This window comes from Geotrypetes seraphini, chromosome 11 (genome assembly GCF_902459505.1).
Source record: "Geotrypetes seraphini chromosome 11, aGeoSer1.1, whole genome shotgun sequence".
Taxonomy (NCBI): Eukaryota; Metazoa; Chordata; class Amphibia; order Gymnophiona; family Dermophiidae; genus Geotrypetes; species Geotrypetes seraphini.
The window spans coordinates 16,489,600-16,515,662 of NC_047094.1; the positions used below are offsets into that span (position 1 = coordinate 16,489,600).

Sequence of the window (26,063 nt, forward strand, 5' to 3'; positions counted from 1 at the left end):
GACCAAACACATCAATATTCTCTCTTATAAAATTTTAATTAGCTAGAAAATAAACACCTTACAATTTATAAACATCTAAGAATGGAAGCTCTAAATATAGTGTTATCAAAGTTTAGACTGAACTCCCTTTAATTCTGAGGAGCCCCAGTTCTTTCCATAAATTTCTAAAAACTTTTCTTTTTGCCAAACATTTTGAAAACTAATTTCTTTGAAACCTTTGCTATTAGTTTTTTTTTAGTTTTTATTTAATCATTGTAAACTTTCTTTAGTTTTTATCTAATTGTTGTAAACCGAGTCAGGCTTCCTTAGGTTGATGACCCGATATATAAAATTAAGCTTTAGTTTAGTTTAAGATTGTCCCTATAAATCACCTCATTCTGTTTGATAACATAAAATCAGCCCATAAAAAACAATATAATACTAACCCAACCACTATAATACTAACACACCCAGACCCACATCCACCATATTTCAAGACTGTGTACTTAAATGTCTCACAAACTTTGTCAAGCCATACTAAATGTAGTGGCCGTGGCTCGAGGCATCTGGAAATGCATGCGTGATGTCCATGCATGCGTGGAGGCCCTCCAGATGAGCCCTGAGCCGCCAGTGGGGGGTGCTAGAAAGGAAGACGTGCAGAGAGAAGGAGACCGCGCTGATGCCAGCTGATTGCCTACAGAATGTGCCTCTTGCTGCGAGAGGCCCGTCCTGTAGGCACTCAGCCAGCGCCTCTCCTCCTCCCTGGCATCTCGTATTACACCTAAAATCTCAGGTGGCACACAGTTTGCGATACACTGGTTTACGCCATAAAACTAGCTGTACAGCTCAGTTCATAACCATATTTTAAATCAGGGGAGGATAACCATGGGTCTCGAGGGTTTTCAATATTTCCACCATGAATTTGCATAAGATCCATCTGCATACAATGGAAGCACTACATACAAATCAATCTCATCCATACTCATTATGGAAATCTTGAAAACCTGAGTTGTGGCCTTTGCCGACCATAGATGCCCATACCTGCTTTAAACAATTTTTCCTTTATTTTTTTCAGTGCTGACCTTTGACCTGTTTATACAGGATTTGTCCCCTGTTTTGGCTTGCATTGCTCTGCTGGACAGTGCTTGGTGGCGTACTGGTGATCTCTAAGACCTGTAATGGAGCTTCATCTATTTAAGATCAAAGAATTAAAAAAGAGAAAGAAAACTTAACTTTTGGCTTTAGAAAAAAGTGTACACATTATTGAAATTTTCACCTTAACCAATAATACAAATTAATTGAAGACAAGATAAGAAGTCTGGGCCCGATATTCCAAAGGAAAAATAAAAGGTAAAATAAAAGCTAAACTCCTAAATTTGTGCTTCTAAATTAAATTTCTATATTTGTGCCCTATTTTCAGCCAAACTTATACTTCCTAACTTTTCATCTGAAATTCATCTCAATTTAGGAGCTTAAAAGTTATGGGGTTCATAATTTAAAAAAAAGTCTAAAAAGTGTCCTAAATGGCTACTTGGACGATCAAAAAGCCTGATTGTCCCAAGTACCCATAACCAAAGCTGGTTTTTAGACGTATCTAAAACCAGCTTAGGCCTTTCCTCTGCCTCTAAACGCAGAGAGAAAAGAGGCGTGTTTAGAAGAGGGGAAAGGGTGGGCAGTGGGTGGGAGGTGGGCCGACTTACACCTAGGCGTGCAGCAGGTATAACCAAAACCTTAGGCAGGTTGCCTAGTCGGCACTTATACCTTTTTGACTTAGACAAAGTCAAACCAGGTCTAAGTGCCGAAAAGGGGCCGCTGAGCTGATGGCCGCTGGCGCGATCAGTTCAGCGGCCCGGCAACCTACCCACCCACCCACCACAACCATCGCGGCAGGAGAGATGCCTCCCCCACAGGAGGGGCCTAAGGCTCCCGGGCCTATTCTGACTGGCCCAGGCGCCTTAGGCCCCACCTGTGGGTGGGGTTTCAGATGCCAGGGCCAATCCGGCCCCATTCCGGAGCTGGCTGCCCTGCCAGACGGGCGGACTTGGCACCCGTCCGTCCGACCAACGTTGAAGGTACGGGGAAGGGGGTGGTGGGGGGGTCATGGGGTCGGCCGGGGGGTCGTGGGTCGGCAGGGGGGCCGATCGGGGGGTGGTCATTGGGGGGAGGGGGGTTGTGTCGAGGGCAGGAGGACCTGGGATCCCTCCTGCCCATACTGTAGTGGGGGGTGGGGGTAGGGGGTCGCCGGGGCCAGGAGGGCTTGGGCTCCCTCTGGCCAGATCGAATCGGGGGGGGTCACCGGGGCCAGGAGGGCTTGGGCTCCCACCTGGCCTGATCGTACTCGGCGGGGGGGGGGGGGGGGCACGATTGCCGGGGCAAGAGGGCTTTGGGTGGTGTGTGTGTGGGGGGGGTGTTGGTGTGGATTCTGTAACCGGTGTTGTTTTTGACAGACACTGGTTACAAAATCCAGCTTTTAGGCGAAGGACTGGCTCCTCCTTCGCCTAAAAGCCCTTGTGTTGGATGTTTTGGGCTTATGCGTTTTTTTGGTTCATTATGGGGTATAAGTGTAGACATCATTTGGGTACAAGTGTAGATGTAGTGGTGGTCTGGACGTTTAAACAGCTGAATATAGAGGCAGGCCATTATCAAAACAAGGACGTTTGTTTTGGTTATGGACACTTTCCCTGCTTCTGCTTTTAACGTTTAAGGCCTTAGGCCAAAAAGGGACTTAAACAGTTTTTTTTTTATTATGCCCCTCCACGCAAATAAATTTAAGCCTACCATTCATTTGCTTAGATTTATGAGCCTACTGTTGAAAATTAGTGCTAAGCTCCTAACTTTTTTCCTTGCCCTAAATCCACTCCTATTGCTTCCTAAAATTAGGGGCTCTTTTTACAAAGGCACGTTAGCGCTTTAACGCGTGTAATAGCGTGCGCTAAACCACTGGCCGCGCTAGCCGCTACCGCCTTCTCTTCAGCAGGCAGTAGTTTTCCGGCTAGCGCGTGATTAAAAGTCACACGCGTTAAACCCGCTAACGCGCCTTTGTAAAAGGAGCCCTAGGAGTTTTGTGAAATTTTGAATATAAAGTTATGCATTCATCCCTAATAATTTTTCAAAGAAGCTAATTTATGAGCATAACACAAAGTTAAGAGCATAAATCCCTAGAATATTGGGCCCTTTTATTTAGAAGACACTTGTCTGTTTTTTTTTTCATGATATTGAAGTTCAAGAAATCTAGGTGATATCAGTAGATGTCTCTACTTCTGAGCTGTCCACTTTGACATTTCCTAAATCAACTTATTACCTCCTCCATCCATGAATCCTTTATTAAATACAACATTTAAATTAATGTTTAACTTGTCCCATTTATGAGTGGATACAGGGGAAATTGTCTCAGAAAATAAAAAGGTACTATACTGGGGGTAGAAAAAGGGCTATACCAAACTTCTCTCCAGCTACCCATCTTCAGTGTTATATGAGGTGTGTTCAAAAAGTTCCAGGACTGATTTTATAAAAAGTTATTAAACAATCTTACAACTAACTTCATTGGGTCCCCTTCAAAGCACTCCCCTTCCTTATCTATACACTTTGGGCTCTTTTTACGAAGATGCGCTAGTGGTTTTAGCGCATGCTACACGCTAACGCCTCCATAGAGCTTGTGTTAGTATTTTTCGTGTAGCGTAAGGTTAGCGCACGATAATCTTCAGCGCACGCTAAAACCGCTAGTGCACCTTAGTTAAAGGAGCCCTTTATGTCTTCTATGGTGTCAAATCGCTTTCCTTTCAGCGTGGATTTAAGTTTAGGAAACGAAGAAGTCAGCAGGGGCCAAGTCAGGAGAACTGGGGAAGAACTGTCATTTAGCATTTTTTGTGCAAAATTAGTGAATTTTGACAGCGGTGTGAGCGGGAATATTGTCTTGATGCAGGAACCACAACTGCTCCCTCCAAAGTTCGGGTCACTTCTCTCATGAAGTCGTTTCAACACTTTCAGATAGTAATTTTGGTTGACAGTTTGTCCTTATGGCAGAAATTCATAGTGAACAATACCGCGACTATCAAAAAACTCAGTTAAAATCACTGACATTCAACTGAATTTGCTGAGCTTTTTTCGGTCTTGTCAATGTTTTGGTTCTTCATTGAGATGATTGAGCTTTGGTTTCCACATCATAACCGTAGATCCATGTTTCATCACCAGTTATTACTTTATCAAGAAATGTTTCATCTTCATTTGCCTGCTCAAAAAGATTCTGACAGATCATGACATGGTTGTTCTTTCGGTCGTTGGTCATCAACCGTGGAACAAACTTTGTTGCAATGTGAGATATCCCCAACTTCGCTGTTAGAATGTTGTGGCATGAACCAATGGAGATGTTGCATTCCACTGCCAATTCTCTTTTTTTATATATTGTAAACTCGCTTAGAAATTAGATAAGCGATTAAATCAAATTTTAATAAAACCTTGATCATCATTTGACATTGATTGTCTTACAGTTTGCGAATCATATTCCACTGATTCACGACCACGTCTGAAGTGTGAATACCATTCAAAACAACTTCCACAACTCATGACATGCTCTCCACAAGCTACTTCTGTAGCGGTCTAACCCAATTTAAAACAGAACTTCAAGCTGTAGCGCTACTCATTGAGGTCATATATGAAGAAAAATAGCCGATAACTAAAACACACTTTCACAAAAACTGCTGTAGCTCGGAGACAAAACCAGATATCAACAAACAGAAAAAGGAGGTTACTCATAAAGTTTCAAGCTACTCAATGCCATCTGGCACATCTCAAAAGAACTTCTTGTTGGCACACAATTCAAACTGTCCTGAAACTTTTTGAACAGACCTCGTACATAACTGTTCTCTTTCTCTAGAGTCTGGCTGTTGAGAAGAAACATCTTTTTGCATCTGGCCTTTTGCATGTGGCCCTACTTACTCATCCCTTAGCCTGTGTTGGATGCCAAAGCTACTTCATCTTTCCTCCCTGGCCTGTACCAGCTGCTGATGCCACCTATGTCCATCTGGGACACAGGCCCTGGGTCAAAAGAATTGGGGTTGATGATCCAGCACAGATTTCATTGGCTAATATAGGTATATTACAGACATGCTACAAGCACCTGCAGTTATAACGCATTAACAAGCAAGAATCCCGATGACATAATACAGATGCACTTGGCTCCTACCTTCATGGTGGCTAACAGGGAATTTCACCTTTGTAGCAGCTGGTGTACTGTGGGACAGATTGCTTATGACTTTGGATCGCAAGAAGAATTTGGAGTTTTGACCAGGAAGTAGCTGCCTATGATCAGGAACACTGTTCAGTTTGCGTCTGGGAGAATTCTGAGGCTTTGTTTTTGAGAACTGAAAGACAAACATATCACATACATGTTCCAGCTTCAAAAGTTTCTTCCATCACTATTAAGAATGGAGATAATCTTATTTTATACCTGGTGTCTCTGGGAGAGTTACCAAATCAACCCCATATCCCACATTAGTGATATACTATTAGTCCTGAAATCAACCAAGTGGTGGCTTAGTGTAGGGGTTGGCTATGTCCAGCACATGTGCCACATGATAGCATGTAAGCACACTCTGATTGGCATGCAACTTCTCCCATCTACACAGTGCTGTCTCTGAATAGGTATATTCAAATTTCATGAGCCAGTTGTGCTAATCTTGTTGCCCCCAAGGTTTAAAATTGTTCTTGGTACCATGGCCAGGAGGAATGGTGTGCTGGCTGGAATTGTATAGGAGAAAATACAGGACTCAGAAGCAGCAGGTTTCATTGGATGATCTCCTTCAAGGAGACAGGCTTGGCTATCATTGCCATCTCTCTCACCTCCATCCCATTCCTCTGATTGTGTCAGGTCTCAGCACAACACAACATCTCCTTGGGCCTTGGAAGATTTCTTGGGCAGGTTGCCATACAATGTTGCTAACAAAGGGCCTAGTAGTTACATAATGGGCTGGATACCAGGAAACATAAGCTTAAATCCTGCTTCTGCCATTGAAACTCACTATGATCTTTGGCAAGTTTTAATTTGCCAGCAATTCAGGTACCCACTTAGGAAGGAACTCGTTGTACCTGGACATGATACATTATATAGTACCCTGGTTTAGGCACTACGTAAATGCCAGGATTAAACATCAGCAAAACAATACATGAGTTAAAGTTCCAAATTAAAAAAATATATCCCTTCCATCTTGCTTCCTGAATGATATTTTCAGTAGCATAACTGAGATATAGTCTTGCTTTTTGTGGATAAGCCATGAAAACACATGGGGGCTGATTCTGGAAATGGTGCCATAAGTTAGGTGGCAGTTGGTGCCCTACCGCCGCCTAACTTAATTGGTTTAATTGGCTTTAATCGGCACAGTAATTCACTATGTCATTTAAAACCTCATTTTTAAAAAGTGGTTCCCGAATCGCATCTACAGGTCAATTAGGTGTGGTTTTGGCTGGAAATGACCTTTAGGCACTGCTAGACACCTCTGTAGATGCGATTCACATCAAATATAAGTGCTGTTAATGTAGACCTTCAAAACCCTAGCCTATGTTCCCGGCACCTATGTTCAACGGTAGTCACGATTCTGGTGCCTGTGTGCGATTGATACATAGTGCCGTTTTTGTAGGCCGATGTAGACAATTCCAGAATCCAGTCCATGGTACATATGTGAAGGCTCTTACATTTGTACAGTATAAGTTTCTTTCATTCCATGTCTTTTCCTACTTTGGGGGGGGGGGGGGTTGTTTTCCATTTTAACCCTACCACTACAAGCAAAGTTCAGAATATTAGACCTTATCCCAGGACAAGCAGGCAGGTATTCTCACATGTGGGTGATGTCATCGACGGAGCCCGTATGCGGACGCCTCACAAGCAGACTTGCTTGAAGAAACTCGAAGTTTCAAGTTGCCTGCACCGCGCATGCGCGAGTGCCTTCCTGCCTAGCACAGGGCGCGTCTCCTCAGTTCTCAGTTTTCCGCGGAGCCGAGAAGTCCGTCTTTGACTCTCTGCGTTTAACTTCGTTACTTGTGCCTTCTCTGAACCGCGGTTTGTATTTTTTTTCCTCACGAATCGCTGTTCTTATTTTATTTTTTTCATTTTCAGTTTTTAAAAAAAAAAATTTTTTCCTCTTCCGTCCGTTTCTCGGGACAGGCCGCTCGGCCGCAGCCCAAGGGCTTCGATCTTGCGGCGGCTACTTTTCCTTCTATGTCCCGGCCTATCACGGGCTTCAAGAAGTGTGACAAATGCCAGTGCGCGATCTCTCTTATGGACCCACACTGTCGCTGCCTTAAGTGTCTTGGGCCGAAACATCATCCTAGGTCGTGCCTGCCTTGTCAAACGCTTCAGCCTTGAGCTTTCAATCGTCGTTGTATTTTGCTGGACAAACTCTTCGAGATGGAATCTTCTACTGATCCCTCAACTTCAAAGGCGACCTTGACCTCGACTCCCGAGGTTCCTCCTACTGCTTCCACCTCGAGCCTCATCAGACCTTCGTCGTTTGCAGCGGCTCTTTCTTCGACGACATCTGCTGTATCTTCCCCTGTTTCCTCAGGTCAGATAGCTCAGCAGTCGGTTCCAGTGGTAGTGATTAAAGTGCCTAAGACTTCCAAGTCGAACCACACTCACACTACCTCGAAGGAACCTCCAGCCAAAGCAGGTGGTCCGGTTTCAGACGCGGATCCATCCTTGCCGGCTTCTTTCCAGACCATTTTGGAGAAGCAATTCATTCAGTTCCTTACTAATATGGGACCGAAGCTTCTTCCTCTCATTCAGCCTGGGCATTCTGCAAACTTCCGCAAGGTTGAACCACTTCCTTTGCCTCGGTCTGAGCTTGCACACTCTTTGCAGGGAGTAGAGTCTCTGCGAGTGTCTGGCCTGGCATCTAAGCACGTGAAGCAAGGAGCAGAATCTTTGCAAGTGCCTTGGCAGGAATCCTCACACTCTATACAAGGAGCAGAGTCTTTGGGAGTGCATCGAGGTTCCTCCATCAAGCCTCTGGAGCTTCGATCTACAGCCTCCAGTCCTATCCATTCTTTGATAGTATTGTCTGCTTCAGTCTCCAAGGCGAAGTCTCCTCGATCCTCGAGATCTGCTACCAGGCACAGTTCTCACAGACGATCGAGGCCTTCATCGAGGCATCCTTCCAGGCATAGTTCTTCTTCTAAAGAACGACCTTCTTCAACTAAGCCTCGATCTACCCCAACTTCGACTAGACCACCGACTCCTCGTTCGAGGATGTTCTGGTTTCGATTGCCTCATCCAAGCCACCATGTTTCTTTGATGCCTTTTTTCCTGCAGAGGCTTCATCTTCAACCCAGGCTGCCTCGATGTCCTCGAGTCCTTCTCGAGGCAAAGCATTGGCGGATCAGCTATCTTTCTCATCTTTCCTTTGTCAGATGGCTGTGGACTTGGATCTTCAATTAGATACTGGCTTTAAATACTCTAAGGAGTATCTCGAAGTCATGCATCTCCCTCAACCTCTGGCAGAGTCACTTAAGCTTCCTCTTCATAAGCTTTTGAATCAGACTTTTGGTCGATGCCTGGAAACACCTTATACCATACCAGCTGTTTCAGGAAAGTTGGACTCTAGGTGTAAAACTGTACATCGCAAAGGCTTTGACAACTCACAGTTATCTCATCAGTCCCTGCTAGTCGAGTTCTCCTTGAAGAGGTCCAATCCTTCCAAGGTTTATGCCACCGTTCCTCCTGGAAGGGAAGGGAAAACTATGGACAAATTCGGACGTCGCATCTATCAAAATGCCATTATGTCCTCTAAAGTCCTCAATTATAATTTTCATTTTATTACTTATTTTGAGTTCCTCATTTCTCTACTACCAAAGTTCTTGAATTATTTGGATACTCAAATGCACTTTGAACTTCAAGAAGTCCTTGCTTCTTTATCTCAACTCCATTTGCATCTCCTCCAGTCATCTTATGATGCCTTTGAGTTGTCTGCCCGAGCGGCCTCTTGCTCTGTGGCTATGCGTCGTCTTGCCTGGCTTCGTACCATTGACATGGACCCTAATCTTTAAGACCGCTTAGCTAATATTCCTTGTGAAGGCAATGACCTCTTTGATGAATCTATCGAGGCAGCCACCAAGAAATTGTCTGACCATGAAAAATCCTTTGCTTCTATTGACAGACCCAAGCCAAAGCCTGCTCCTGCAAAACCTACACGCCCTGCTCTTATTTATCAACAGCGTTTTGCTCCAAAGCCGGCTCCTTATACTCGCCCTCCTCTTAAGAAACAGCAGCCTCAGAAACAACAAAAATCTCAACCTTCTGCTGCACATAAGGCTTCTCAGCCTTTTTGACTGTTTAAAATAGAGCATAACCTCCATCGTTCTGACTCTGCCTTCTTTTTCCCCTATAGGAGGTTGTCTCCATCTTTTTTACCATCGATGGATAACAATTATGTCCGACCTCTGGGTACTTACCATCATCAGAGAAGGATACTCTCTTCATGTCACTCAGGTTCCTCCAGACCTTCCTCCAAGAGAGTATCCTTCCAATCCTTCCCAGACCGCCCTTTTTCTTCAGGAAGCTCAAGCTCTGCTTTGTCTCCATGCCATCGAACCAGTTCGATCTGTGTCCCATTCTGGATCTCAGGGCTCTCAACAAATTTCTAGTCAAAGAAAAGTTTTAAATGTTGTCCCTGGCATCCTTTTATCCCCTTCTCAAGCAGAACGACTGGTTATGCTCTCTGGATCTCAAGAAGGCCTACACTCATATCCCCATTCATCCTGCCTCCCGTCAATATCTCAGATTTCGGATGGGGAATCTGCATTATCAATACAGAGTACTACCCTTCGGCCTGACCTCATCTCCCAGAGTGTTCACCAAGTGCCTGGTAGTGGTAGCAGCAGCTCTAAGGAATCATGGTCTTCAGGTATTTCCCTACCTCGATGAATGGCTCATCAAAGATTCCACATCTCAAGAGGTTATTGTAGTGACCCAACGGACTACCTGGTTCCTACAAAGTTTGGCATTTGAAATCAACTTTCCCAAATCTCAACTTCAGCCCTCACAGAATCTACAATTCATTGGTGGACACTGTCCAACTCAGAGCATTCCTTCCACAACAACGTCTGGAAGCTCTTCTTCAACTCTGTCACACAGTGTCTTCCCGCTCTTCCATCTCAGCGAGACACATGATGGTACTTCTGGGTCACATGGCCTCCACAGTACACGTAACTCCTTTTGCCAGACTTCACCTCAGAATTCTTCAGTGGACCCTGGCATCTAAATGGACGCAAGTTTGCGACCCTCCTTCTCAACACATCTCAGTCACTCCTTCATTGAAGAAGTCGCTCCGTTGGTGGATGCTGTCTTCCAATCTTTCCAGAGGCTTGCTTTTTCAAACGCCCCCCCATCAGAAGGTTCTCACGACAGATTCTTCGACCTACGCTTGGGGAGCTCATCTCGATGGTCTCCGTACTCAAGGCCTCTGGACCAGTGCGGATCGTCAGTGTCATATCAATCTGTTGGAACTCAGAGCGATCCTCAGAGCTCTCAATGCTTTTCAACATCTGCTTCACGACCAAGTAGTCCTCATTCGCCATGTATTATGTCAACAAACAGGGAGGCACGGGGTCTCCCTCCCTTTGTCAAGAAGCTCTGAAAGTTTGGGACTGGGCAATTCGCCACAACACATTCCTCAAAGCTGTCTACATTCAAGGGAAGAAGAATTGCTTGGCGGACAACTTGAGTCGTCTTCTCCAGCCTCATGAATGGACACTCCATTCCTCCCCTCTTCATCACATTTTTTCACAGTGGGGAACGCCTCAGATAGACTTCTTTGCAGCTCCCCACAACTACAAACTGCCTCAATTCTGCTCCAGGATATACTCTCCTCATCGCCTCGAGGCAGATGCTTTTCTTCTGGAATGGACGAATCTTTTCCTCTATGCTTTTCCTCCATTCCCTCTCATTCTAAAGACTCTAGTCAAGTTGAAGAACAATCATGCCACCATGATTCTAATTGCTCCTTGGTGGCCAAGACAACCTTGGTACTCCCTTCTACTTCAACTCAGCAGCAGGGAGCCATACCTTCTACCAGTTTTTCCTTCTCTGCTTACACAGAGTCAAGGATCTCTGCTTCACCCAACCTGCAGTCTCTACACCTGATAGCTTGGTACCTCTCAACATAACTCCTCTTCAGTTTTCTCAATCTCTAAGAGATGTTTTAGAAGCTTCTAGAAAGCCTACCACTAGACAATGCTATCACCAAAAATGGACTAGATTTTCTACGTGGTGTTTTTCTCATCATAAGGAGCCTCAGTATTCCTCCTTATCTTCTATTTTGGACTATCTTTTGCACTTATCCAATTCTGGCTTCAAATCTACATCCATCCAAGTCCATCTCAGTGCAATTGCGGCTTTCCATCAGCCTATTGAAGGGAAACCCCTCTCTGCTCATCCGGTGGGCATGAAGGGCATAGAGAAAGTAGAGAGGAACAGGTTCTTCAAACTATCAAAAAATACAAGAACGAGAGGGCATTCGGAAAAGTTGAAAGGGGATAGATTCAAAACCAATGCTAGGAAGTTTTTCTTCAACCAACGGGTTGTGGACACCTGGAATGCGCTTCCAGAGGGCGTGATAGGACAGAGTACGGTATTAGGGTTCAAGAAGGGATTGGACAAATTTATGAAGGAAAAGGGGATAGAGGGGTACAGATAGAAGACTACTACACAGGTCCTGGACCTGTTGGGCCACCGTGTGAGCAGACTGCTGGGCACGATGGACCTCTGGTCTGACCCAGCAGAGGCACTTCTTATGTTCTTATGTTATGGTTTCCAGATTCATGAAAGGACTTTCAATGTCAAACCTCCACTCAAACCGCCTCCTGTGGTTTGGGACCTCAATGTTGTTCTTACTCATCTTATGAAGCCTCCATTTGAACCAATTGATAAGGCTCATCTCAAGTATCTCACTTGGAAAGTGGTGTTTCTTATAGCCCTCATTTCAAGCTTTAGTTGCTGAACCACCATTCATGGTGTTCCATCATGACAAAGTGGTTCTTCGTACTCATCCTAAATTCATCCCTAAAGTGGTCTCGGAATTTCATCTCAACCAATCCATTGTTCTTCCAGTGTTTTTTCCAAAGCCTCATTCTCATCCTGGAGAATCAGCTCTTCATACTCTGGACTGTAAACATGCTTTGGCCTTCTATTTGGAACGCACCAAACCACACAGAACTGCGCCTCAACTTTTTGTTTCCTTCGATCCAAATAAGTTGGGCCATCCTATTTCTAAGCGTACCATCTCCAACTGGATGGCAGCTTGTATCTCGTTCAGCTATGCCCAGGCTGGATTACCTCTTCATAGTAAAGTCACAGCCCATAAGGTTAGAGCTATAGCAGCTTCAGTAGCTTTCCTCAGATCTACACCTATTGAGGAAATTTGTAGAGCTGCTACTTGGTCCTCGGTTCATACCTTCGCTTCTCACTATTGTCTGGATACTTTCTCCAGACGGGATGGACAGTTTGGCCAAACAGTATTACAAAATTTATTCTCCTAAATTGCCAACACTCCCACCATCCCATTCTGGTTAGCTTGAAGGTCACCCACATGTGAAAATACCTGCCTGCTGGTCCTGGGATAAAGCACAGTTACTTACCGTAACAGGTGTTATCCAGGGACAGCAGGCAACTATTCTCACAACCCACCCACCTCCCCTGGTTGGCTTCTCTGCTAGCTATCTGAACTGAGGAGACGCGCCCTGCGCTGGGCGGGAAGGCACTTGCGCATGCGCGGTGCGGACGACTCGAAACTTCGAGTTTCTTCAAGCAAGTCTGCTTGTGAGGCATCCACATCCGGGCTCCGTCGATGACGTCACCCACATGTGAGAATAGCTGCCTGCTATCCCTGGATAAAAACCTGTTACGGTAAGTAACTATGCTATACTAGCAAGCCATTTCCTTGAACTTTCTGCCATTTATTGTGTTTCTCATCTGATCATCCTTCCTCACCAGCCTTATCCTTGACTAATCATCTCTTGTGTTCTCTGTTCAGATGAGTAAGCATTTTGGTATGGAAGAGAAACTAAGCAATTTTATGAAATACCATTGCAGGGTATTACAAATACATTATAGTAGTTGTCAAGAATCAGGGCCAGACTTTGGAGTAATGTAATGTAATGTAATGTAATTTATTTCTTATATACCGCTACATCCGTTAGGTTCTAAGCGGTTTACAGAAAATATACATTAAGATTAGAAATAAGAAAGGTACTTGAAAAATTCCCTTACTGTCCCGAAGGCTCACAATCTAACTAAAGTACCTGGAGGGTAATAGAGAAGTGAAAAGTAGAGTCATTTTCTAATACAATTTTCTTGCCTCCATTACAAAACCAATGCATATATAAGTATTAATAATTAATAAAGAAATAATTTAGCACAATTTAACCTCCTTAATTTGTGGAAGGCTGTTCCAGGCAGAAGCATAGGCATTATTTGAATTGCTAATATGTTGGAACAGTCAAAATAAAGCACATTAACAGTGCTTCTAGATCAAAAATTAGATATAATAACAAATCTGTGTGTTTGAGCCAATTAAATCTATCATAAGCCACATTTAACAATCTCCCATAATCATGAGCAATGAATTTTGGTTGAAAGGCAAATTAAGCACATTATTTACAGTAATGAATAAGAAGTATATGTAGTAGTTACCGCTTGAGAGAGAGCTTCAAAGGAATGGGACCTTTTTTTCCTGGCTTTCCTCTCCAAGGACTTCTCCCTGAATCTTTCCTTTAGTTCTTGCCGTGTTTTGGGTTGCAGTAACTTTTTCCTGACTCCAGCCTTCTTCTGTTGGTCTGCTAAGAGGCTCTCCAAACTCACAGCGCCTTTCATTTTTGGGTCCGGTGTGAAGCTGGACTGCATATACTTTGCCTCTATTACATCCTCCTCCAAGAAGTGCTCTGAGGTCAGGCTGTCTCCCTTCTCTCGTTCTAACCCATGAGAAGATTCCAGCATCTGAGCCCTTGATCGTCTCTGGGCTGCAATAAGGGCAATACTTTTGGTACTGACTGCAATTTCCTCTAAAGCCTCAGGGCTCAAATAGGGAACTGGAGAATGTGCAGTAGATTGCCTACTGCCTGAGTTCACTAAGGTTACAGAATGTAGGCTGTGCATCATTTCCTTTAGGGCAATATCTGGATGTTTCTGGAAAGATGTAAAACAATGGCATTATTTAGTTATTCAACATATCATACAATTTCTTATACTCTGCAGATTTCATAAAGGATTCACTGAAGTTTGCAATAAGATTCCTAGACGTACATTGAAGTTATATTAGGGGACCTAACTCAAGAAGGAACAGCAGAACAACAAAATGATTGAATGTATAAGTATAGCAAAAGAAAGTGGAAGGAAAAACAGAAGACAGGATGGATTCAGTGTCATTAACCAGTAAACTATGAGAGTCCGATATTTACTGAATTTATGAACATACTAGAAATGTGTGAGCTCAATATTCAGCCAATCTCAAATCATATAAACAAGAACTTTGGATAGTACGGAATAGAGATGTAAATAAATAAAAAATAAATATACGTTTAGAGCTATAATATAGGGGCAAATCACCTAAAAAAATCAATGCCAAAAGGTTCGGCACTTAGTGCAATTCTATAAACCGCCTCTAGAGTTAGCCATAGTTTACAGAATCAAGCGTAGCACCCACCCACATGACTAACATTTAGACAAACCTAAAGCACTATATATAATTCTAGGTGCTTACTTCATATATCCAAAATTAGCTAAGAAATACTTTCTTTCTTGCTAAACAAGCAACCATATGTGATTTATACCGACCCTCAGTGGCACCACTCAGGACTCAAAATTTTCATTGTCCTGAGCTTTACGTGTCTGCTCGTCACTGGGTCTCATTACTTTTTTTAGAGCTATATCTTTTTAGACTTTTTATTTATATTTATTTATATTTTATATATATATACTTAGCTTAAAACTGTGGCTAAGTTTGCTTGGCTTGAGATGTCAGCGTTTTTAAGGGATGTCCAAGCCGACATGTTTCGCCGAGATAGCTTTTTCAAGGCTTCATCCCTGCAAGTACAACCGGCATAGCCATGTGTTAATAACTTTTAAAATACTATGTCAATACTTAAATTTACAGTAGAAGAAACGCTCTTCCTATAGAACTAGCTATCACTTTTCCGATAACTTAGCTTGTTTCTTACCTCTTCACTGCCGACTACCTCTGTAACCGCCAATTCTTTACACCGGAAGCGGCAGCATTTGTTCATTTAAATATTAAGGGCCATCTGACAAGCCCGAGGTCACGTAGTAACGTAAGCTCCAGCGTGACAGACAGTTCCGTACAGTGATTTATGACTTTTCAATTAGCAGAATCCTCCTGCTCAAACGGTATTCTAAATACATGGTTAGACTAGTGACATCCATTCCAGCTCATTATTAAGCCCGTTAGGGGATACTGTGTTCAAGACATAGATCCACCTTTGTTCTTTATAGTTTAACCTTTCTTCCACATTTACCATTCCCTCCCTCCCTTCTATTAACTGATCAATTATTCTCCACTTCAACTGGCTTGGTTCATGTTGTTTACTAATGCAGTGTTCTACTATAGGGGCTTGTAACGTTCTAGTTTTAATCCTTGATTTATGTTCATTCAATCTTATATGAATAGCTCGAGACGTACGCCCTACATAAACTAAGTTACAAGGGCAAATCAGTACATAAATCACTTTTTCTGTTTTACAGTTTGTAGACCCTGAAGCTATTATTCTTCTCTTTGTTTGAGGGTCTGTCCACGTAGTGCCCTCAATGGTGTTGGCACACCATTGACAACTGCCACATTTACCGTGACTACCTATTACCTTGTTTGTGCCCTTCTTTTGTTGATGTAATGTTTGGCCAATAGTTTTCCCTCTTTTAAAAGAAAACATAGGAATCTCGGTAAAAATTTCATGAAGTTGTAAAACTGGCCAGTGATGTTTTATTTGACTTATCAGTTCCTTCCCTGCTTCTGAGTAAGGTAACACACATATAAGTTTATCTATTTCTTCAACCACAATTTTTTCTTTTAATAAAAGTTCCCTATTCGCATATTTTGCTCGCATATATGCATTGCGGATGGATTTGTCTGGATACCCACGAGTTTGAAATCTCTCTCGCAGTTCATTAGCCGTTCTCTTAAAATCTTTAATGTCAGAAGAAACTCTTCTTACTCTAAGGAATTGGCTAACCGGGAGGTTAAATTTTAAATGGTAGGGGTGGTAACTAGAAAAGTGGAGAAGAGCATTACGGGAGATAGATTTTCTAAAAAGGCCAGTGTTTAATTGACTGTTTTGTTTAGTTACTAGTATGTCCAGAAATTCAATGGTGTTCTCATGGTATGTAGGAGTAAACTGAAGATGAGGGTCTCTCGTATTTATCCATTCCAAAAATTGTAATAATTCTTGTTTTGTGCCCTGCCATAGACATAAAATATCATCTAAAAATCTTTTCCATAGTACCATATGTTTGAAAAAAGCTGAAGGGTAGATTTCATTTTCCTCAAATTTACTCATATAGAGAGTAGCCACTGAGGGGGCTAACGTGGCACCCATGGCCACTCCTTGCGTCTGTTGATAAAAGACATCCTCAAATTCAAAATAGTTATTTTTAATCACCCATTGGGCTAGAGTCATAAGAAACTCTGTAGTAATTCTTTGTGTACCCTCCCTTTTATCCAAAATCTCTTTAATTACATCCAAAGCTCCCTGTTGTGGAATGTTGGTATATAGGGAAACTACATCCAGGGTAACTAAAAAGGTAACAGATGGAATATGAATATTATTCAAAAGTCTAAGAAGGTGGGAAAAGAGGGAAAACTATTGGCCAAACATTACATCAACAAAAGAAGGGCACAAACAAGGTAATAGGTAGTCACGGTAAATGTGGCAGTTGTCAATGGTGTGCCAACACCATTGAGGGCACTACGTGGACAGACCCTCAAACAAAGAGAAGAATAATAGCTTCAGGGTCTACAAACTGTAAAACAGAAAAAGTGATTTATGTACTGATTTGCCCTTGTAACTTAGTTTATGTAGGGCGTACGTCTCGAGCTATTCATATAAGATTGAATGAACATAAATCAAGGATTAAAACTAGAACGTTACAAGCCCCTATAGTAGAACACTGCATTAGTAAACAACATGAACCAAGCCAGTTGAAGTGGAGAATAATTGATCAGTTAATAGAAGGGAGGGAGGGAATGGTAAATGTGGAAGAAAGGTTAAACTATAAAGAACAAAGGTGGATCTATGTCTTGAACACAGTATCCCCTAACGGGCTTAATAATGAGCTGGAATGGATGTCACTAGTCTAACCATGTATTTAGAATACCGTTTGAGCAGGAGGATTCTGCTAATTGAAAAGTCATAAATCACTGTACGGAACTGTCTGTCACGCTGGAGCTTACGTTACTACGTGACCTCGGGCTTGTCAGATGGCCCTTAATATTTAAATGAACAAATGCTGCCGCTTCCGGTGTAAAGAATTGGCGGTTACAGAGGTAGTCGGCAGTGAAGAGGTAAGAAACAAGCTAAGTTATCGGAAAAGTGATAGCTAGTTCTATAGGAAGAGCGTTTCTTCTACTGTAAATTTAAGTATTGACATAGTATTTTAAAAGTTATTAACACATGGCTATGCCGGTTGTACTTGCAGGGATGAAGCCTTGAAAAAGCTATCTCGGCGAAACATGTCGGCTTGGACATCCCTTAAAAACGCTGACATCTCAAGCCAAGCAAACTTAGCCACAGTTTTAAGCTAAGTATATATATATAAAATATAAATAAATATAAATAAAAAGTCTAAAAAGATATAGCTCTAAAAAAAGTAATGAGACCCAGTGACGAGCAGACACGTAAAGCTCAGGACAATGAAAATTTTGAGTCCTGAGTGGTGCCACTGAGGGTCGGTATAAATCACATATGGTTGCTTGTTTAGCAAGAAAGAAAGTATTTCTTAGCTAATTTTGGTAACATTTAGACAAAGGCATTTATGTCAATGATAGGCCCAAATGCCTGCGCCTGTTGTGTGCAGATTAAGTGTATTCTATAACAGTATGCCCTTAACCATGACCTCTTTTGCGATCTGCGCAATAAAATTTATGTGCACATCTTTATAGAATATGCTTAGAAAGTTGTACATTTAAATTTTAATTAATGCCAATAAAGCACAGTTACTTACCGTAACAGTTGTTATCCAGGGACAGCAGGCAGCTATTCTCACATGTGGGTGACATCATCCATAGAGCTCGGATGCGAACAGCCTCGCAAGCAGACTTGCTTGTAGAAACATGGAAGTTTTGAGTCTGCCGCACCGCGCATGTACGAATGCCTTCCTGCCCAGCGCAGGGTGAGTCTCCTCAGTTCAGATAGCTAGCAGAGAAGCCAATCAGGGGAGGTGGGTGGGTTGTGAGAATAGCTGCCTGCAGGCAGCCTATTCTCACATGTGGGTGACCTCCAAGCTAACCAGAATGGGATGGTGGGAGTGTTGGCAACTTAGGAGAATAAATTTTGTAATACTCTCTGGCCAGAATGGCCATCCCATCTGGAGAAAACATCCAGACAATAGTGAGAGGTGAAAGTATGAACCGAGAACCAAGTGGCAGCTTTGCAAATTTCCTCAATAGGATTGGATCTGAGGAAAGCTACTGAAGCCGCCATGATTCTGACTTTGTGGACTATGACACGACTCTGTAGATGCAGTCCAGCCTGGGCATAGCCAAAGATATATAAGCAACCATCCAGTTGGAGATGATACGCTTAGAAATTGGATGTCCCAATTTGTTTGGATCGAAGGAGACAAAAAATTGAGGAGCAGTTTGGTGTGTTCCAAGTAGAAGGCCAAAGTATGAAGAGCTGATTCTCCAGAATGAGAATGAGGTCTTGGAAAAAACACTGGAACTACAATAGATTGGTTGAGAAGAAATTCTGAAATCACTTTAGGTAAGAATTTAGGATAAGTACGGAGGACCACCTTGTCATGATGGAAAACTGTGAAAGGTGGATCAGCAACTAATGCTTGCAGCTCACTGACTTTTTGAGCAGATGTGAGGGCAATGAGAAACACCACTTTCCAAGTGAAATACTTCAGATGAGCCATAAACATTGGTTCAAATGGAGGCTTCATCAATTGAGCAAGAACAACATTGAGATCCCAAACCACTGGAGGCAGTTCGAGAGGAGGTTTGACATTGAAAAGTCCTTTCATAAATTTGGAAACCACCGGATGAGCAGATGAAAATAGGCTGATGAAAAGCAGAAGGTTGCAGAAGACGACTCAATTTGTCCACCAAACAGTTTTTTGTCCCTTGGATGTAAACAGCTTTCAGGAAGGTGTTGTGGAGGATTGCCCAGTCCCAAACCTTCAGAGCTTCTTGACAAAGGGAGAGAGATCCCATTCCTCCCTGCTTGTTGACATAGTACATAGCGACTTGGTTTTCCATTCGGATGAGGATTACCTGGTCGTGAAGAAGATGTTGAAAAGCTTTGAGGGCATTGAAGATCACTCTGAGTTCCAACAGATTGATATGGCACTGATGATCCATGCTGGACCAGTGGCCTTGAGTACGGAGACCATCGAGGTGAGCCCCCCAAGTGTAAGTTGAAGAATCTATTGTGAGGACCTTCTGATGAGGTGGCGTTTGAAACAGTAAACCTCTGGAGAGATTGGAAGAGAGCATCCACCAGTGGAGAGACTGTCTCAACAAAGGAGTGACTGTAATGTGTCGAGACAGTGGATCGCAAGCCTGCATCCACTGAGATGCCAGGGTCCACTGAGGAATTCGGAGGTGAAGTCTGGCAAAAGGAGTCACGTGTACTGTGGAGGCCATGTGACCTAGCAGTACCATCATGTGTCTTGCTGAGAGTGAAGAGCGGGAAGACACTTTGTGACAGAACTGAATAAGAGCATCCAGACATTGTTGAGGAAGGAATGCTCTGAGTTGGATAGTGTCCAGAACAACTTCGATGAATTGTAAATTCTGAGAGGGCTGAAGTTGGGATTTGGGAAAGTTGATTTTGAATCCCAAGCTTTGTAGGAACCATGTAGTCCGTTGGGTCACTACAATAACCCCCTGAGATGTTGAATCTTTGATGAGCCAGTCGTCTAGGTAAGGAAACACCTGAAGACCAAGGTTCATTAGAGCTGCTGCTACCACTACGAGGCACTTGATGAACACTCTGGGAAATGATGCCAGGCCAAAGGGTAGCACTCTGTATTGAAAATGTAGATTCCCCACCCGAAATCTGAGGTACTGACGGGAGGCCGGATGAATGGGGATGTGAGTGTAAGCCTCCTTGAGATCTAGAGAGCATAACCAATCATTCTGATCTAGAAGGGGATAAAGGGATGCCAGGAACAGCATGCAAAATTTTTCTTTGACTAAAAATTTGTTGAGAGCCCTGAGATCCAGAATGGGCCGCAGATCGTCCATCTTCTTCAGAACTAGGAAGTAACGGGGAAAAAAACCCTGCTCTGCTGTTCCAATGGAACTTCCTCGATGGCACAGAGATGAAGCAGAGCTTGAGCTTTCTGAAGAAGGGCGGTCTGGGATGAATTGGAAGGATACTCTCTTGGAGGAAGCTCTGTTGGAATATGAGAGAAATGAAGAGAGTATCCTTCCCTGATTTTTGATAACACCCAGAGGTCGGATGTAATGGTCTCCCATCAATGGTAAAAATGATGGAGACGACCTACTATAGGGGGAAGGGAAGACAGAGGCAGAACAATGGAGGTTATGCTCTGTGTGAGACAGTCAAAAAGGCTGATCAGCTTTAGGTGCAGCCAGTGGTGTACCAAGGGGGGGGGGGGCGGTCCGCCCCAGGTGCATGGCTTGGGGGGGTGCACAGATGGCCAGGTCCGGGTCCTCCTGCCCTTCCTTTCCTCCAGCAGCTATTCTCACAACCCACCCACCTCCCCTGATTGGCTTCTCTGCTAGCTACCTCCCCCAGCCGACAAGAAGTCTTTCCGACGTCAATTCTGACGTCGGAGAGGACATTCTGGGCCAGCCAGGCAGTGATTGGCTGGCTCGGAACGTCCTCTCCGACATCAGAATTGATGTCAGCGGGGGGAGGTAAGATTGCAGCGGCGCAAACCGGGGGAAAGGAAGGGGAGAAGCACTTTTTTTTTTCACGGCAGGGAGGACAGGATGTAGGCAGGCAAGCTGGCTGGCTTTAGCGCAGCAGGAAGGGAGGGAGATAGGTAGACAGGCAGGCTGGCTTTGGGGATGGCTAAAATCTGGAAGGTAGTGGGGAGACATAAGGAGGTACTGGGGGCACCATGGACACTGGGATGGAGGCATTGGGGGCACCATGGACACGGGACGGAGGCACTGGGTGCACTATGGACATGGGAAGGAGGCACTGGGGGCATTAGGAACACGGGAAGGAGGCACTGGGGGCACTATGGACACGGGAAGGAGGCACTGGGGGCACTAAGGACACAGGACGGAGGCACTGGGAGCACTAAGGACACAGGACGGAGGCACTGAGGGCACTAAGGTCATGGGAAGGAAGGAGGGAGGGAATAGAAAGGGACAATTGTTGAGCCTGAGTGCAGAAAGAAAGAAATGAAAGAAAAGATACAGTCAATTAATAGATGTCCCCTTTTGATGAAAAAAATAAATGGTCACGTTACCTCTGACTTACTTTCTCTGCAGCAGAGTCGGCAGCCGTGCTGAGGTGCAGGAAAGTCCCGTGCTGACTCGTCTGCCGGCTCTATTCCGGAAGAAGTAAGTTACGTCAGAGGGGATGGACCCGGCAGACGCAGTCATTGTGGGACTTTGCCACAACTCCCTGTGTCTGCCGGGTCCACCCTCTCTGACGTAACTTACTTCTTCTGGAGCAGAGTCAGCTGACGAGTCATCATGGGCCCTTCCAGCATGCGGCTGCTGAGTCCGCTCCAGAGCAAGTACGTCGGAGTGGGGTGGACTGGCAGCCGGCAGCTACAATTATCGTGGGACCTGCTGCATGAAGGGAGAGAAAGGAGCAGGATTGCTGGAATGGAAGAGTGGTGGAGGGAAAGAAAGGGGGCAGGGTGGTATGGAAGTGTGGTGCTGATATAATTGATGTACAGAGAAAGGGGAGAGACATAAGGGGGAAGGATATTGGAGGGAAAGAAAGGGGGCAGATGCTGATTGAAGAGGGGTGGATGGCGAGAGAAAGGGCAGACATTGGATGGTAGTGGGGAGCCTATGCTGGATGGAAGTGCAGATGGGAGAAATAAGGGAGCAAATGCAGGAAAGAAATGGGAGGAGAGAAAGAGCGGAGCAGACGCTGGATGGAAGTGGACAGAGAGAGGAGAAGGTACTAGATGGAAGGGTTGGAGAAAGAGGGTACATGATGGAAGGAGGGGATAAATAATAGGAGGGCACATGATGGGGAGAAAAGTATTGAGTTAGGGAAACACTGGAGGGGTGAGAGAAAGAGGTGGCAAGCTTTAGGTAGACAGTAAAAAAGGACATTGATGAGAGGGTAGTAAGAACATAATCTAGACAGATGCAGAAAATAAATTGAAAGGGAAAGGTATTGCAGAGGAGAGGTGTGGGAGAGGGAAGGAGAGGAGAGAGATGCCAGACCAATGGGGGTGAAAGGAGAGATGGAAGGGAGAGGCATACAGTTTCTGGAAGGGGCATAGAAGGAGAGAAGTTGCCATATAGGGGAAGAGAGACGGCAGACAGTGGATGGAAGGAAGAGAGTTACAAGAAGATGAGGAAAGCAGAAACCACAGAAGACAAAGGTAGAAAAAAATTTTCTATTTATTTATTGCTTTAGGACAGGGGTGTCCAATGTCGGTCCTCGAGGGCCGCAGTCGTCGGATTTTCAGGATTTCCCCAATGAATATACATGAGGTCTATTTGCATGCACTGCTTTCATTGTATGCTAATAGATCTCATGCATATTCATTGGGGAAATCCTGAAAACCCGACTGGATTGCGGCCCTCGAGGACCGACATTGGACACCCCTGCTTTAGGAGATATGTGTCACTGTTTCTGTGGTGCACTGTATGCAGAGTCCAGCTTCTTACTGGTTCAATTTAACCTTTGTCTATGTATTTCAATTTTATCCCCCCTTTTACAAAACTGTGGAGCGTTTTTTAGGGCCAGCCGTGGTGGTAGCAGCTCTGATGCTCAGAATTCTATGAGCGTCAGAGCTGTTACCACCATGGCTAAAATCCACACTACAGTTTTGTAAAAGGGGGAGGGGTTAGTTTGTGATGACATATTCCATACTAGGCTAAGGTGTTTTCTGTGTGTTCGAAAGACATGGTTTTTGTTAGGATTGATTGCAGGATTGATCAGTACTAGTCTGGCTTGTTTAGTTTTACAATGGGTGTATTGATGTTGTACTGCTCACTGCATATGTAAGATGCTGCCTTTTCCTAGGAACTCATGTGTGACGTGTGGCTTGTTACTAAAAATCATGTTTTTTGTACAGATGGGGGTGTTAAAAAATGATGGGCCCCGGGTGTCACATATGCTAGGTACACCACTGGGTGCAGCAGAAGGTTAAGGTTTCTGTTGCTTCTTCTGTTTTTTGGCGGGTGTTCGAATATAAGGAACCGCCCTTGGAGGAAAACGCCTCTGGAAAGTTGGAAGAGGTCGAGAAGGCTTAGGCTTTGGTCTGACATTAGAAGCAAAAGATTTTTCATGACAACTTCTTGGTGGCAGCCTCTATGGATTCATCAAAGAGGTCATTGCCTTCACAAGGAATATTAGCCAGACAATCCTGAAGATTAGGATCCATATCAATGGTGCGAAGCCAGGCCAGGCGACACATCGCTACTGGAAGAAAGTTCAAAGGCATCATAAGATGACTGGAGAAGCTGTAGTTGGAGTTGCGCCAAGGTAGCACCGAGCTCCAGAAACTCCACATGTCTATGTTCATCCAAGTTCTTCATAAAACTTGGAAGATGGTCAATCAAAAACCAAATAAGTGTGAAGATGAAATTGTAATTTAAAACTCTAGAGGACATCATGGAATTCTGGTAAATACGACGGCCAAACTTTTCCATGGTCTTACCCTCTCTTCCAGGAGGTACTGTGGCATATACTCTGGAAGGATGGGTCTTCTTTAATGTAGATTCCACAAGAATGGATTGGTGAGATAACTCTGAATTCTCAAATCCCTTGCAATGTAGTGTTTTATACCGCAATTCCAATTTACCTGGAACAGCAGGTATAGCATAAGGAATCTCTAGATTTCTTTTGAAAGTTTGAGACAAAAGCCTATTAAGAGAAAGCTTGAGGGACTCCGCAGTAGGCTGAAGCAGATGCATTTCCTCTAAATACTCCTTAGAATATTTAGAACCAGCGTCCAATTTAATTTCCATGTCATCAGCCATTTGACAAAGAAAGGAGGAAAAAGATAATTGATCTGCTAGAGCCTGACCTCGAGAAGGACTCGATGACCTCAAGGCGCCTCGAGTAGAGAAGGAAGGTAAAGCCACTCTAGAGTTCTGGTAACCCAAAGAATAAACAGACTTGGAGGAGGCATTGGAATCAGCTGAGTCCTCGGGGTTTGGAAGTGGAGACCTCGGTCGAGGGGTTGGAGGCCTTGAAGAGCTGGAAGGTCTGGATTCAGGCCTGGACGAGGAAGGCTATTCTGCAGAAGACCTGCGCCTCGATGGATGCTTCGATGAGGGACTCGATCTATGACGAGAATGCTGCCTGGAAGTAGATCTCGGTTGAGATCGAGGAGGGGTAGCCCTATGCCTGGAGACGGGCAGTGCCGTTGGTGAATGAATAGGGCTAGAAGCTGTAGATCAAAACCTTATAGACTCAGTGGTTTGGATCGAGGAATCTCAAAGCACTCCCAAAGACTCGGCTCCTTCTATGGAGTGCGAAGATTCCAATCAAGACACTCGCAAAGACTCAACTCCTTGCATAGAGTGTGTAGATTCTAGACCAGACACTCGCAAAGACTCGACTCCTTGCATAGAGTATGTAGACTCAGCTCAAGGCACAGGCAGGGACTCAACCTCACCGGAGACTACTTATTGCCCAGACTGCAGGAAACAGAGTCGAGGAAGGAATGTATTTGGTCAGTAACTGAACAAATTTCTGCTCTAACATGGTCTAGAGAGAAGCTGCAATTGTGGATCCGAATCTGAAATTGGACCACTTGCTGAGGTTATAGGCTCCGAGGTAGCAGTAGAAGCATACTTTGGCTTGGACAGATGCTTGGATAACTTGAGGACTACCGCAGGAATCTTCTGCTTAGGTATCTGACCTGAGGGAAGCTCAAGGGAAAATAAAGCAGGTGTACTTGAGGCCAAAGAAGATCCAAACGAGGAAGGTCTGATGAGACTCGAGGTTTGAGTCGTGGAAGCAGGAGGACCCCTGGCTGAAGTCTGTACCGAGTCAGGGCCCGAGGTCAAGGGTGTAGCCGAAGAGTCCATCCTGAACAGTTTTTCCACTTGAACTCGATGACGTTTAAGAGCTCGAGGTTGAAGAGTAGCACAGTGCGTGCATGACTTTGGACTAGGGTCAGGACCAAGACACTTAAGACATCAGCGGTGTGGGTCCATGAGGGAAATCACATGCCGGCACTGGCTACACTTCTTGAAGCCCGTTACTGGTCGGGACATAGAAGGGAAGATAGCCACTGCGAAGTCGAAGTCCGCAGACTTAGGGCAAGCGGCCTGCCCCGCCAGTCAGTCGACAAAAAAAAATAAAGTCTCTTTTTTTTTTAAACAAAAAATAAAGAAATGAACACAGCGATTCGCAAAAGAACTAACACAAACCGCGATGAAGAGAAGGCACAAAGCAACGAAATTTCACGAAGAGCGTCAAAGCAGACTTCTCGGCTCCGCGGAAAACTGAGAACTGAGGAGACTCGCCCTGTCCTGGGCAGGAAGGCACTCGTTCATGCGCGGTGCGGCAGACTTGAAACTTCTACATTTCTACAAGCAAGTCTGCTTGCGAGGCTGTCCGCATCCGGGCTCTGTGGATGACATCACCCACATGTGAGAATAGGCTGCCTGCTTGTCCTGGGATAATTGCTTGTTAATTGGCAATTATTGGCACGGATTGGCTTGCTAAACAATTAAGTT

The 26,063-nt window shown here is 44.3% G+C and overlaps 1 protein-coding gene across 1 annotated transcript in view; it reads right to left on the bottom strand.

The window, feature by feature from the left end:
• LOC117369378 (kinesin-like protein KIF19) overlaps positions 1-26,063 on the bottom strand; it is a 145,702-nt gene that overhangs the window by 4,733 nt on the left and 114,906 nt on the right. The window contains exons 10-12 of the mRNA XM_033963861.1: positions 13,658-14,149; positions 5,162-5,339; positions 1,062-1,169 (exon numbers count right to left, since the gene is read on the bottom strand). Coding sequence (XP_033819752.1) covers positions 1,062-1,169; positions 5,162-5,339; positions 13,658-14,149 — 778 coding nt within the window. The remainder of the gene's footprint in view (positions 1-1,061; positions 1,170-5,161; positions 5,340-13,657; positions 14,150-26,063) is intronic.